Genomic DNA, 15,366 nt, shown 5'->3' with positions numbered 1-15,366 from the left:
ATCCAAGAAGCTCAGAGAACACCATATAAAGGAATTCCAAAAGAATGTGACAAAAAGAAAGCACTAAGATTATGAGACAAAATAACAGACACAGAGAATGGAGAGCTAAGACGTAGATGGTGTGCATTAGGATACAGCCCACCCCCCACACTGACCGGGTGCTGCCCTTGTCTCTGCTCCCTCCCCCACTTCAGCCTCCCCCCGCGCCCGCCCTCCCCCTCCCCGGGGCTCACCACACTGCAGCCGCATCTGCCTTCTCTCCGTTTTTCCCACTCACCAAGCTCTGTCTCTGCGCAAAGACTCTGCATGTGCTGTTCTCTCTGACTGCCCTGGGCCCACTTCCTCTCGCTCTTCAAGTCTCATTTAGATGCCCCTCCTCAGAGAAGAATGGGTTTGTTTGCTTGTGTATGATTCACACAGACACATACTGACATGTGAATGCGCGTGTGTGCACACACATACTCACAACTAGAAATTCTGCGAGGGCAGGAACCTACCCAGTCATCCTCTTACTGACTGCACCCCCAGCACCCAGCAGGGGATCTGGCACACAGCTGGGAGCCCGTGCATGCACCGCCATACCCAGCATTCAAAGCCAACCAAGACATAAGAAAAATGGGGGAATGGTGAAGTAAAGGGACTTGCAACTAGCACTGAAACGAATTAAGCAAGGGATCAGTGGCAATTATTGTTACAAATATGAGTACAAAACAGAATTCAAGAGCAACTAACTTCTTCATCCTGCTAGGAAAGATGTCCCGTTGGCAGCATTGTCTTCAGATATTAGAGAAATAGAAACCCAAGTATTAAAAACAGAATTAACAGGAGCGTATATACATTTTAAGTCATTAGTAGGTAAAAAAAGACACAAACTTAATCCATATAGTAAAAGATAAAAGCAAAGAAAATGTTTAAAGAATAAATTAAAAGCATTCAACAAAAATAGAGACATGCAATCAAATGGGTTTATTATAGAAATAAATTTTATTTGGTTAAGACCTTCAAATTGTACCAAAAGACAAAATCTAACTATACTGTTTTTACCATATATACATATAACAGAAAGACACAGAAAAGTTAAAAGAAAAAGGTTAAAAAGACCCATAAAATGAGCACAAAAAGGAAAGCAGGGATAGAAGTGTTAAATATGAAAAAATAGAATTCAAATCATTCACTCAGGTAAATATTGACAAAAATAAAATCTACAATTCTATAAATCTACAGTTGTGAAAATATAACTGTCACAAATCTTTTTGTAACAAATAACATAAAATGACATTTTATAAAAACAAAACTATCAAAAACACAGTAAAAATGGAAGAATTCTATTGAAGAGAGAGACTTTGACCTACCTCATTCAGCTTTTGACAGATAAAAAAAGCAAAAAGAAACAAATAACAAGATAGTCCTTGAATAATACTATCTATAAAGCTGCTTTACCTTACACACTGCGGATATACTGCTTTTTCAAATAAAACATCCATCTACCAAAAAAATTATGATGCAGAAACTTCATAGGCCATCTTCTCTATCATTCACTAAAACTAGAAATTAATGACAAAAGTTTAAGTAAAAAAAGACAAAGCACTGGGAAATTTTTAAGTGCTGTACTTAATTAGTCTTGGATCAATGAAGATACAAAAGTGAAATTTGAGAACTGTTAAAAACAAAATTCTGAATTCTGAATTTTTAGAAAATTGTTTCAAAGAAAGTACTGCATTTTGAAATTCACAAGATATGGCCAAAGTGGTGCTCAGAGGCAAACTCATAGCATTAAATGCTTTCTTCTTTTTTAACAATGAAAACAAAGTTTTCCACTCAAATATCTGAACACGCTAGCAAAACAAACCTCAAAAAAGTAAGCCTAAATAAAACAATTATATATTATAAATCTTAGACAGAATTGATAAATACAAGAGTACTGATTCTTTAAAGGGGAAAGGCAATAAAACAGCCAAACTGGCAAGATTTGGACTTTAAAAAAAAGTGGGGAGGAAGAAAGATGGAACAAATCACCAGTGCTTTCAACCTGGAGATGTGACATCTCAGAACAGAACCCATAAAAAGATTCCAAGCCAGTCTGCAATTTCCAGAGGGTATGAAAAGCAATTTTCACCAGGGTTCATATCACCTTCAGTGATCTGAGTAAGAGAAATTAAAAGAAAGACAGAAACAGCACAAATACACAGGATTGGGAGTACAAAAAGGAATCAAAGAGAAACTTTTTCCTTCGATCATAATAAAATACTATGTTAAAATGTATGCAATTAAGTTTGAAACTCTTGAATAAGTTATTTTCTGAGAAAACACAACTCCACTAAAAATTGACTCACAAAGTAGAAAATGAAGTGAGCAATCACCGAGGACGAACTTACTCTGCCTAGAATGCTGCTGCCCCGTCCAGAACTCTGCGTGCTCCCTCCTTCTGACAATTCGGGCCTCAGTTCAGATGTCGTCCCTTCATAAAAGTTTCCCTGACACCCTATCAAAACTTCCACCCTCAAGTGCTTCCTCATGACCCTGTTTCCTAGCACTTACGTCTCTGTGAAATTATTGATTTACCTACTATTTTTAACTTATTTATTTTTCCTCTCTCCACTGGGATGTAAGCTCCTGGCTAACAGAGACTTTATTCATCAAGCTCACCAAGTATTCCAAAGTGCCTAGCAGAATAAGTGCTCAAATAAATGTATTAAATTAATGAAAGCCAAAGAAGACAAAAGAGCTTGCAGAAAATCCTTCCAAATAGTTTCTTATGACAAAGGAAGATAAATCTTTCAAGGTGGAAACTATCCTTGAAAACATCTGAAATACGGAAAAACTTGTCCAGCAGGTGAGGAGGGTTCATATAAGAACAAATAACCATCTCGAAAATTCTACTCCATCACCATTAGGGGGAAAATGAAAAGTAGACTTGTAAAGTCACTGAAATGTAACTGGCTCATGCAATCGAGAAGCAGGAGTAGCCTGTTAGCCTTCACCCCCTCAGGGTGTCCAACTGCTTCGCTGACCCCTGCGTCCCAGCGTCATTCTGGCCTGAATCTAGTACCATGTGAGCCATGGCGAGCAAGAAACCTGTTCTCATTGTCTGTCCCCGCTAGAATATCAACTCATGGAGATAAGTAAGGCCTTTGTTTTATCCACCACTGAATCCACAGGGCCACAGTAGGGGCTCAATAAATCCAAGTTAAATGCACAAATGAATAAACTGCTTCTTGCTGTCCATCTTCATGCTCACAAATGTCACCTCCATGAGATGAAAACTTCGCCTCTCTTGTTCCCTGCCAGAATCCCTCTACCTAGGCAGAACCTGGCACATAGCAGGTGTTCATGAAAATGAATCAGAGTGGAGAGCTGGGGATGGAGTGTTCGGGCTAAGGGCACGCGAGTGCAAAGACCCTGAGACAGGAGCCTGCCTGGGGGTGTTTGTGCAAAAGCCCAGAGGACAGTGGGCCTGGAGCGGAGGAAACAGGAAGAGTGTAGTGTGAGATGAGGCAGAGAGATTACAGGGACGAGTTATGTTGGGTTTTGCAGCCACTTCTGAGATGGGTGCCATCCAATGTATAGTAGAGTCTCTCAGCAGACTGTGGGGGCGGAGACCAGATGGGGCAGGAGGAGCAGGGAGGTGGGTGCTGGTGTCATCCAGGCAAGGCGTGGCGCTGGCTCCGGCCAGGGTGGCGGAGGGGAGGGTGAGAAATGGTTGGATTCCAAAAATGTTTTTTAAAGGAGTCAATAGGATTTGCTGGTGGATTGTGGGTTAAATGGTGTGTGTGTGCGTGTGTGTGTGTGTGTGTGTGTGTGTGTGTGTGTGTGTAAGAGAGAGATGAGAGAGAGAAATGACCCCAAGGTTTTTGCCTGAGGAATTGGGAAGCTGGCGCTGTCCGCTGTCCTCCGTCATTTGTTGCGCTGGGGCTGGGAAGGGCTGGGGGAGGGTGTGGTAGCCATCCGTGCTGTCACCAGTCTTGCCAGCTGCCTGCTTTGCAGGCTCGCAGTAGGAACGCAGTCCTCCAGCTCCCGAGGAGGTTAGGTGTGACCACGGGAAATGTAAGCCAAATGCATGTGTCCCTTCTAGGCAGAAACTCATCCCTTTCCTGCACCAACAGCCACGGAAGCCCAGAGATGGAGCCTCTTTCATCTGGGTCCTGGAGGAGGACAATAGGGTTGGCTGAACCCTCCAGATTTGCGGATCTAGAGGCATGACCCAGCGTGTCCCTGCCGGTGAGGGTGGAAGAGCAGCTGGTTGGTTTGAGACTTGTTCATCTGAGATGTCATTAGGTCTCCAAGTGGAGGTATCGACTCAGTGGGACACCAACGCTTGTGTCCACGGCACCCAACTGCATTCTGGGGAGGGTCTCCTTCCTGCTGTGCCCCTCCAGGACCACCCAGAAGATCTCTCACTTGAGGTGGGGCTCAAGCTAAGGGGGCGGCATGAGACAAAGCTGGCAGGCGCGAGTGTGAGGGGGACAGGCAGGAGCAGGGATCTAAGCCTGCCCCCACCCCTCTGCCAGAACTGGCCCCGCGTTAGAGAAAGCAGGATGGAGAGAGGCCCAGAGATAAGGGGGGGCAACAGACAAGGACAGAGGGGTGTGTCCCAGAGGCAACAGAGGCACAGATCCAGCTGCCTCATCGAGAAGCTGCTTCCTACACACTGAGTTCACTTAGATTGTGAATGATTAATAAAATATTTAACTTTGGACAGTTTGGAGAGCGACTAGTGAGCTGTGATGAGCTGAAGCCCCCCCCCAACACCAAGCCCACCCCACTGCCACCAAAGAGGGGTGGAGGGAGGGGAAGGGAGAGGAGAGAGGTCCTAGCCTGCCTTCCTCTCCTGTCCTTCCCCAAGGGCCGGGGCCCTACGAGCCGGCCTGAGAGCACAGCTGCCACCTCCTGCCACGGACTCAGCCTCTCCTAAAAAAGAGCAGCGCAGAAGTGCCATGTGCGCTCCGTGCCGCCTCCCCAGGCTATTTCGGGCGCCCCTCACTTGCCTCTCCTCTCCAGCTCCCCAGGCCTGCTCTCTGCATGAGTGTGTGTGCAGGAGCGTGTGTGTGTGCGTGTACGTGTGTGCTTGTGTGCATGTTTCTCTTTCTCTCTCTGCCTCTCCCTCCGTGTGCCTCTGTCTCTGCCTCTCTCCACCCGGGTCCGTGTTGTGTCTCCCTTTCCCTGTCTCCCTCCCCTTCTTCCACCCCCTCCCTTTCTGGTTCCTCTATCTGATCTCAGCCTTTCTATGGGTCCCTCTCAGATTCTGGGTGTGCCCCTCCCTCACGTCTCTCACCCCGCACAATGTCTCTGTGCCTCCTTCTCTCTCGGGTCCCAGTTACCTTCTCTGACCTACTCCCTAGGAGGCTGGGACACAGGTCGAGGTCCCCACAGCCACTGACCTGCCCCCACAGCCACTGCCCTGCCCCCACACTTCCAGCTCCATTTCCAGAAGCTGGAGCACGGACACCCTCCTCCAGTCCCCACCAGCAGAGAAGGGGGCAACTCCTGGGACAAGATCCTGCACCCTACAGCCAGGTGGTCCAAAAGTAACAAGGGAGCAGCCTCAGCTTGGGTGGCTTGGGGCCGAGCCACCTCTCACACCTCGCTAACTTCACCGCCCAGCTAGGATGCAATGATGGAGCTCTACTGCATCCATGTTTGGAGCCACTGGACAGTCTTTGGACAGAGATTCCCACCTCCCAGTTAAGTCGACATAAAGCAACCAGGAATCAGAGGAGCTGGGTATCACTATGACTCCCACTTTTCAGATAAGGAAACTGAGAACCACATTTCCTCTGAAAATGCAGAAGAGAAAAAATTCCCACTTGCTTGTTCTAAACCACTGTTCCCACCAGCACCCTCATCCAGGCCTCAGGGTCCTTGAGAGCCTGCCAGGCCTCCACTCACCATGTGCAGAGGGCCCAGGCCCTCACCTCTGACCGGGACCTGGGAAGTCAGGGGCTCTGGGCTCCCCCTTAGGAACAGGCCTGGGGAGCCAGCGGTGCTCCCCATAGGCCAGGGGGACCTCTTTGCTCTGCTGCCTAACCCTGCCCCTCACTTCCTCCCTCCTGCCCTCTTCCCCCAACACACACACACACACACACACACACACACACACACACACACACCCCTGCAGCCCTCAATGGTTAATTTTATTTTGAGGATTTCCAAGGATAATGTGCACATTCCATGGAATGACCAGACATCCAGAGACAGTGAAAGCCTGAGTATCAGCTCTCCGATCTCCCTGAGCACCGCTGGGTACCATCCCCGAGACCCCATGGGGGGAGTTAACACAGTCTCTGCTCTGCTCTGAGGGGCCCACTTTAGGGTGAAATGCAAATCATAAACATGCAGGGAAATAAACAAGGTCATTTCAGTAAGCAGAAAGTGCAGTGAAGAAAAGAAACCCTGGGCGGAGACAGCAGCGACGGTCGGGGATGTGCAGGGTCTACAGACAGCCAAGCTGAGACCTAAAAGGTAAGTTCTTCAGAGAGAGAGGAAAGGAATACTGGGAGAGGAACCAGCAAAGGCAAGTGCCCTGAGGTGGGAAATAAGCTCGGTGTGGCGGGAACTTCAGGGGGCCAGCAAGGCAGGACGGAGCGAGTGAAGCAGGTCCCACAGCGGGTGAGAGGAGGAGGCAGATGCCAGGGAGAGAGGCGCTGAGCTGGCAGTCAGGGGCCCCGGCTAGGCTGGCTCTGCCCCATACTCTGCAGCAGCGGCGGTGCCCCTGCCCACCGCCCCATCCCACGGACGCAAAGTGGCAGGGTTGGATCAGACAGCGGGTGCCTGTGCCTGGCTGTGCTTCAGAAACCCCTGAGGAGCTGGTTAGAAACACAAATGTCTGTTCCTCATCCCACACCCATCAAGCAGAAGGTCCAAGGGCAAGGCCCCAGGAATCTCTATTTGACCACATTCTCCCAATGATCCTGGGTCATGGGAAAGTTTGGGAAACATCAGGTGGGTCAGAAATTCTCAGCCTGGGGTGGTGTCAGTGACGGGCCTCAGGAAATTGTAGGCCACACTGTGCATTTCGGGGATGCATTTCTCTGGGAGGGAAGCCCATAGTTTCCTCCCGGCATCACAGAGCCCCTCGGCCCCACACAATTAAGAGCCTCCGAACTCAAGCACAGCTGCAGCGTCTCGGCTGAAAGGAACTGGGCGGAGGATGGAGGAGATGGCCACACACTCCTTCAGTTCCCTGATGTGTCCTTGTCGTGTAATCAGGGGGCATCCTCGTTCTTGCCTGACCAGCATCTCTTGTTCCTTTCACTGGGACCAGCCCCTGATTTTGAGGAACCACTTGTGATACAGTGATTGCTCAATGGCCTCGACTCTTCTCCCTTCCCCATATCCATGCCCTTGGCTGTTTTAACCCTGAAGGGCTCCCACACTGACACTGGGCTCAGCCATGTGACTTGTTTTGGCCAATGGGATGTAAGCAGAGGCTGCAAAAGTGCCTGCACAGTTGGGCTGGCTGTGGCTTTCACGTGTCTGACACCACACGAGAACGTGCCCGGGCTAGCCTGTCGGAGGATAAGAGGCACACGGCCCAGTGGTCCCCATCCCTGCAGCCTACAGCCAGCAACCATCACACACGTGAGCGACCCAGCCCAGAGGACCTACTTTGGTGACCCACAGACACTTGAGCTGAGTACACCTGTGCCTCTGTGTGCCCCTGAGGGCTCAAGTTGTTGTTACACAGCATTGCTGGGCAGGAGCTAACGGATAGACAGACATCTCCTCCACTCTCAGGACACCCAGTTTAGGTGGAGCTGCCCCACTCTCCTGGCCCCGGGCAGGCAGGTGACCAGGGTCTGACCAATCAGCACAATTCATCCCCATTGGCTACAGTGATTGGTTCAAGATGGGAACATAATCCAAGTTGGTCCAATAAGAACCAGCTCTGAAACTTTTGGGAGGACCCTGGAGAGGAGGATCCCCTTTCTATTGAAGTTACTGGAAGGACAGGAGGAAAGCTCAAAGCTTTCAGGCACAGCCACGGGGACCGCACACTGAGCGTGAAGCTAATCCCCAGGAAGGCAGAGCCAAGTGCTGGAAAGAGACAAACCCCAAACAGCATTGCTTGACCCTACCACACCACAACCTCCCGCCCCCTTCTCTTATCAGACTTCCCCTTAGGAGAGACCACAAATCCCCTTTTTTGCATAAGCCCATTTCAAGTAAGTTTCTCTTGCTTGCGGAGTCCTGGAGTCCTGGCTAACAGGGTCGGAGCGTTTTGGGATGTGTGCCCAAACTCCACTCCGTTCCCTTGGCTCAACGAATTTCTGCTCCCCTCTCTCCACAGGACTAGGTCACCTACCCCTACACCTCATCTCTCAGAACAGAGCAGATCGGCTGCCATCCAGTCAGATTCTGTCTCAAGACCGAGAACCAACAGACGTGGAAGCTGGGGACTGGGATTCAAATCGTGTTACCAGCTGGGCTCTGACCTAGAAGCTGCAAACTGGCAGGACAAGGGTCTGCTCGCCCCTCACAAGTGTTTGCTTTCAGACTGCAGAGCAGACTTCTTATTTTTAATTGAATTAGTTGTCAAATTTTAACATCAAGAGATTTCATAGAAACACCTGGAGTTTTCACAAAATGAACGCGGCCCCATGTGGGCCCCCGGGCTGAGATAATAGCCCCCCTCCCACTCTCTTTACGGCGTCCCCGTTGGCTTCCCATCTGGCCCCCATAAGATTTCAGCTGGTGGTTCTAGTCCATCAACCCGACCTCCAGGAGCCCCAGGAGCCCTGGGTCTGGCCTCCGAGGCGAATGGTTTTACCTTTGCCTGAACTCTGTGGGCGGCAGCCTCCTTCTCATAAGCTTCCCTTTATTCTTATTTGGGTTCAAGTCTGCTTCTGTCACTTGGGACCAAAAAAGAGTTTAACCACCACCATGTCCTGCCGGCAGCACGGAGGTCACAGCATCCCCGCAAGAAGGCCCCGAGCCCGGTACCCCAGAGTTAAACAGGGGAATGACCACAGTGCACCCTCTCGGCCCCTCGCAGTGGCCCCCCTGAACACTCTTCCCGGGAGGCTGAACAGGAGGGCAAGGAGGGGAGAAGGAACATCCAACAAGTCCATGGGATGTCAGGCACAGGGCAGATTCCGACCTCTCGCCGCACGCACACAGAAGGCCTGAGGAGTTCTTAGAATCCCAGAGGCATTCAACATAGAGTCACTGAACCCTTGCTAAGTGCCTGCTCATCTAGGTTCTGGGATGTGGCCTCATGTGACGTGGACCAAGTCCTGCCCCATCGAGCCAGCATCCAAGCAGGGGAGAAAGATAATAAAGAGGCTAAGTGAGTGTGGTATGTCGTGGGTAAGACAACAATTAGAGTGATGAGGGGCACAGGTGGGAGGGAGAAGTGCTGGGGCGCAGCGAGTTCGCGGATGTGGACGGTGTGGTCTGGGAAGGCCTTGCTGAGAAGAGGACTTTTGAGCGAAAGGAGGGAGACTTGATGAAATATATCGAAGAGTTTCTGGACAGTAGGAAGAGCAAGGGCAAACACCCTGAGGCGGGGTGGTTGGGGCCGGGGGACTCAGAGAGGCAACGAACGGGGTTAAATCACCAGGCACTGGAAGCCGGTGGGCTGTGACGGAGGGAGATGGAACACACGGGAGGGTCCTGAGCAGCGGAGGGAAGTGATCTGGCTACAAGGCTCGCAGCCTGAGCACCTGGAAGGTGGCGAGTCGTGCCAACAGGGAGGAGGTGAGGCGATCGAGGGCAGACTGTGGACACTGTCAGGGGCGGCTGCTGCTCCCCTAGGAACCCGGGCCCAGTGCCGACAGATCTGCCAGGTTTTTTGGAAAAAACCATAAATCCAAATGTTTCTGTGAAATCTGTCCATTTTCAAATGTTGGCAACTTATTCAAAGACACTGTAAAGAGTGCAAGGCCAGCTGTAAACAGTTCAGATCTGACCCGCGGTCATAGGTCGGCGGCCTCTGACACGGGGTCAGATCTCAGCGAGCACCGTGTACCCAGTGTAATTTAAGGGAATGGAGCAGAAAAGAAAAGAAGGGAAGCAAGAAAGGTGAGGCGGGCAGCCGGGCACTGTCTCCTCCTGAGGGGGAACGGCCCCACCCGACACTCACTTGGCTGCCTCAGTGGACAGGAGGAATCTGGAACAGCCCCTGACTCACTGAGTCTAGAAGACACTAGAGCCGGGGTAAGAACTGGATACAAATTGTCATAACAACAAGCAACATTCCTCCCACAAATGTTGACTGAGCATTTACTGTGTGCCAGGAGGAGCGCTGGCAAGCCAGCAGGAACAATGAAGATTAACTCAACTCCACCTTCACAGAGCTGATGGACAACACAAAACAAACAAAGAACATGAAAGTAAAGTCCACGCTGGCATGTGCTAGAAGACAAATCAAGCAGGAAATGTACAGGGAGATCAATTTTGATTCCGGTGCTTGGAGAGAGCTCAGCACTGACTTAAAGGAGTTTCTAGAAATAGTCTTGTGACCATCTGGGGGAAGAGCATTCCAGGCAGAGGAAAGGGCCAGTGCAAAGGTCCTGAGGCCAAGTATGCCTGGAGCTGGGGACCAAAATGGCAGGAGTGGGTGGCCCAGGGTGGGGGTTGGGGAGGCAGAGGAGAACGAAGAGAAGCAGTAGCGAGGGAGGGGTTTAGGGCCACCTTCTTGCAAGAGAGGCCATGGCTTTGACTCTAACAGAGGCTGTGGGAGGGGGCTGTGCAAAGGAGGAAGAGGATCTGATGGTTACACCGACGCTGCTGCTGCGTGGAGAGGAGACTGAGGAGAACCACGGCCGAAGCTGGGAGGCCAGTCGGCCGGCCGGCCGGCTGCTCAGACGTGCACAGGAGAGAGGTGAGCTGCTCAGGCAGGGGCAGCACGGAGGCAGCAGGGTGCACCAGGCACCCAGCAGGGGCTCAGCACTTTCCCTGCTCTGTTTCATGGATCCTCACGTCTGCAACAGGGCTAACCGACTCCCGAACTGAGGCTCTTGCCCAAACCACACCACTAAAAAAATGCAGAACCTGGCCTTACCCTCGAGAAAAGTCCTTCACCAGAGAGAGTGGGCATTGCTGCACCCATTACAGGGAAGAGAGTGGGTTTAGAGTCCAGTCAGAACACCCAGGAGTGGGCTCCGGCTTCCCGTAAGAGCCCTCCTCCCTGGCCGCCCCAATCCCGCCTCCCTTCGGCCACGCTCAGAAGTCCTCCCTGACCCTGGCCCCTCGTCCATTCCCCAGTCACCATTTCCCCAGGATCCAGCTGAGCCTCACCAGTGCCCCCAGTTCGCCCACCCACCCGCGGCCACCCCATCGCCCCGCCGCTGCCCCTCCCCAGGCCTTCGCTCTGCGGAGCACCCCCAGACTGCCTGCCTCTGCACCCACCCAACCCTTCCGAGCATCCAAGCCAGAGAGAAAGCCAATCTGCGTGAAGCGCTGGGGTAATTCCGTGTCGAGGCCACACTTCCCTTTCTGTTTGTTGAAGGAGGTTGATGCTCCTTCTTGGAGGAAGGAGAAAAGGTTCCTTTGTGCCGAGTCTGGTGAAATTGTGCCTGTTTAGGACAGGCTGCAGTTTTCTCTGTGAACACTGTGGATTTTTAGTGTGGGAAAAAGGGCTTATTAGATTTCCCTGTGGCTGCCCAGCGTAGGGAGAGTTTTTTCTGAGCACAGAAAGAAATTACCAAACAGGCGTTTGAGAGGAAGGAACATTTAGCAGCTGCTTCTCACAGAGAGGCTGGGATTTCGTGGCTGGTGTTTTCACTCCGAGGAAGGTAAAATTCCTTGCAGTTTCATGGGCCGGAGGGAAGGGGAGTCGATCCTCAGTGTTCTCGGGGGTGCAGGGAAGGGAAGGCAGGATTTTTTTCACGATTCACTGGGGCATTTTCTCCTCTTCAAGTAAAAAATAAATTAAAAAATGGTCACAGAACCCAGAAGAAAGGTTGTCATAGCAACAAAAGTTTGGGGCCAGGTAATTCCTGACACCCTTTAAGGACCACAGTGGCGGAGGGGCAGGATTTGGGCACCGCGGGATCAGCCAGGGAAACCATCCAAGCTGGCTCAAACCTTCCAAATTTCTCACTAGCACTGACAGGCTGATAACTATTTTCCAGGCTCTTAGGGAGGAAAACTGTGATTTTCTGGGAGGGGCAATCTCTAGCCAACAGTAATGAAGAGAAAAGAAAGAACTGAGGGGGTTTGTTTTATTTACCCAAGAAACTAACCATCACGTTTTTACTAACAGAGGGCCAGGAGCGAGGGTCTTATGCCGAACCCACCACATGACGCCCTTCTCCGACCCCCAACCGCACCATTCTCTTTCATTACCACATTCCCCGTATTCATTTGTGCCCCGAGAAGACAGTTCAGGCCCCGGCCAGCTGTGAGTCCCAGTCAGAAACCTCTCTGAACCTCAAATTCCTCACCTGAAAAACGGGCACCACAGATGTGCCTGCCTCATGGGTACTGGCAAGGATTCAACAAGATTTGGCAGGTGAGCGGTCCTCCCAGTGCCTGCGGCACATTAAGGGCTCAATAAGTATAAGCTAACGTTGTTTTTAAATGTTTTCAATTAATAATTTTTTTAATGCTCAGGCTTAAATATCACATGCCAAGCCCTGCATAAGCTACATGGATGAGCAACAGGGAAATGACTGCAAGGGTTTGGACTACGACCGTCCGCGAGAGGCCAGGAGAGACCTCGGACAGCAAAGAGGCTCAGCTGGCCGGCGAGGGTCGGCCCGACTCCACTGCCAGAGACACAGCTCTGTGTGTAAAGGGGGCAGCAAGGTGTCTCTGTTTCTCCACAAAGGAGAAACTTGGTCACAGGCGGAGGCGACATGTCCAGGGGACAGGCCTCCCAAACCTTGGAAACGTCTTCCTGAGCTAGCAGAGAGCTGTGCCGGGATGTCTCCCACCAAGACTGCAGACCAGGACAAGCCATGACGAGGCCTCCGAGGAAGAGGTCAGGGTTGGGCTGAGTGGAAAGCAGGGAATTTCAGCCAAGATGCCTTTTGAGGTTAATTTTTTTTTTTTATTACATACCAGAGTAAAAATTCAAGACAGGAGTGCGCACCAGAAGGGAGTCTGACGGTGTGAAACTAATGGGTCAGGCACAGGACCCTGCTCAGACACCGTTGTCTTTAGCAAACAGCCAGAATGGAGCAATGGGGCACCCCCAGAGGTGAGACAGAGCACAACGCACCTCAAGCAACCTCTGATTCCTCATCTGTGGCTTCGTCCAAAATTATCCTGCAAATAGGAATCGGGATCTACTATGCACTAGACACTACCCAGCAGCACACCCTGTAGGGACAGGGGATGAGAAGCTAGTGACCAAAGGCAGCCCCCAGAAAATTTCCAGTGTGATGAGGGAGATAAGCGTGGTGATGAGATACAAAGATGGGGACCCCTGTCTCCAAAGGGAGATCCAAAGAGGTCTTCTGCCCAGAGGACCCTGCCCCTGAAGGCAGACCAGGAAGTCCCAATGGAGCTGAGGAGGAGCCAGCCTTCCAGGCAGAGGAAGCAAACTCCTTGCATTTACTACACTTTCTTCCTTCTGACCTTTAAATCAATTGGGCCAATGGCTTATGCAGGACAAACTCTTAATCAGGGTCCCAATCCATCTACATTTGAGTACACACCTAACACCATGTCCACACAGAAGAGCTATGCATGCAAGGCGGAGTTTTAACCTTGGGAAAAGAGGTCAATTCATTCAAGAGCATTCCCACACCTGCGACTGGCAGGTTCCGGGTGCTCTGGACCAACACCCGGCGTGTGGCACAGCCGCGGTCAGGCAGTTTTCCCAGAGCCCTGCCCAGCCTCACTGCCCGCCTCGAGCCCTCGCTCCGGCCCGGACGCGTTTAGGCGGCGGCACAGGAGGGGGTGTGAGGCAAAGGGAGCAGTCTGATCTGCCTTCTAAAAAGTCACACACACCCCACCCAGCTCTGATCGGAACCTCAGCCAGCGATCCCGCATCTCACCTGCCTCTTTTCCCTCCCGCCGCACCCTCTCCCGGGCCGGGGCCAGAACACTAAGGGCTCCCAGCTGGGAGCCCGCCGGACCGCCCGCAGCCCCTCTACTCCCGGGCTTCCCAAGCCCCGTCTGGGAGATGCTTAGGGCAGGCTGGAGATGGGGGTAGAAGAATGACTCCCTCGGCTCCTGGCTCTGTAGATCTGCGGTGGGAAGGGCAGCTCCCAGCAACAGTCCCAGCACCCCTCCCCCAGGCCGGGACGGGGTGGGTGGGAGGCACCCAGAGCCCGGCGAAAGAAGGGGCGGGGCGAGCACGGAGAGGAGTTCTGGCGCGGAAAGGAACGCGCGCCCCTGCGACCTGCAGCCGGGGTGGGTGCCCGGGAGACGCGCCTCCCTAGGGCGCGGCTACGTCCTCAGAGCCTCCTGGAGCTCGGCCCCAAACCATGAAACGGAGGAGCGTCCCGAACACCTAACATTCTGCCCCCGATCGGCCCCACGCGCGTTCCCCGCAGAGAACGTGGGGCCGAGCCCTGCGGAGCGCCGGCAACAGCCTTGCGGGGTCCCCCGCCGGCCCTGAGCAGGGAGCGCGGCTGGGGACTCGAGCCTCCAGGGCCGCGCAGCCGGGGGAGCCGGGAGCCGAGCCCGCGAACGCCGCCGCTCACTCACCGAGCCCGCCGAGCTCCTCCTCGCACGAGTACCAGATGCCGGTGTGGAAATTCCTGAAGAGGAAGCGGTCGTCGCCCGTCTCCCAGCTGTAGAGCGCGCCGCCAGGGGGGCCGTTCCCCGCGGCGGCGGCGGGGGCGGCGGTGCTGTTGGCTGTGGCGTTGGCGCCTGAGTTGGGGCAGTTGGCGCGCCCGCCCTGGCCGCAGCCGGGCTTGGGCACCCGCTGCGTACCCTGGCACCAGTGCGTGGTGAGGAAGGCGGTAGTGGCGAAGAGCAGCGCCAGCAGGTTCAGGGCCACGGCCATGAGCGCTCGGCCGCGGCGGCTCGTCTTCATGCCGCCCGCGCCGCCAGGACCGCGCCGCCGGGGAGCTCCGCGCGCGAAGTTGGCAGCCGGCGCCCCGCGTCAGCGGCCGCTGCCCGCCGCGCCCCGGGGCTCGGGCGCCTGCGATCGGCGGCGGCGGACGCGGCGCGGGCCCATGACACTCCCCTCGGGTGGGGGCGCGGCGCGGGGGGCGCGGGGGGCGGGCGGCGGCGGCGGCGAAGCTCCGGCGCTCCCGGAGCCCGGAGCGCGAGTGCCCCTCAGCAAGGAGTCGCTGGCGCCGGGCAGCGGCCGCGGCGCAGGGACGCGCGCTCCTCCGTGCGGAGACACCTGCAGGCGGCTGGCGACACTGTTCCAGCGCCCGCCCTCACGGGGGGGTTGGGGGGGAGGGCCCCGCGCGGGCGCGGGCGGGGGGACCGGCGAGAGGGGACGCCCCCGAAAGCGACCTG

At 53.5% G+C, this 15,366-nt stretch overlaps 1 protein-coding gene across 1 annotated transcript in view; it reads right to left on the bottom strand.

Annotated features, from left to right (window-relative positions):
• GSG1L (GSG1 like) overlaps window positions 1-14,932 on the bottom strand; it is a 200,312-nt gene extending 185,380 nt beyond the window's left edge. The window contains exon 1 of the mRNA XM_054582822.1: window positions 14,602-14,932. Coding sequence (XP_054438797.1) covers window positions 14,602-14,932 — 331 coding nt within the window. The remainder of the gene's footprint in view (window positions 1-14,601) is intronic.
• Window positions 14,933-15,366: the final 434 nt, after the last annotated feature.

Source organism: Pteronotus mesoamericanus, unplaced genomic scaffold (assembly GCF_021234165.1).
Source record: "Pteronotus mesoamericanus isolate MK-2021 breed Mesoamerican mustached bat unplaced genomic scaffold, CSHL_Meso_final contig_72, whole genome shotgun sequence".
Classification (NCBI taxonomy): domain Eukaryota; kingdom Metazoa; phylum Chordata; class Mammalia; order Chiroptera; family Mormoopidae; genus Pteronotus; species Pteronotus mesoamericanus.
The sequence above is the reverse complement of the archived record's forward strand: the minus strand, read 5'-3'. Positions and strand labels throughout refer to the sequence as shown.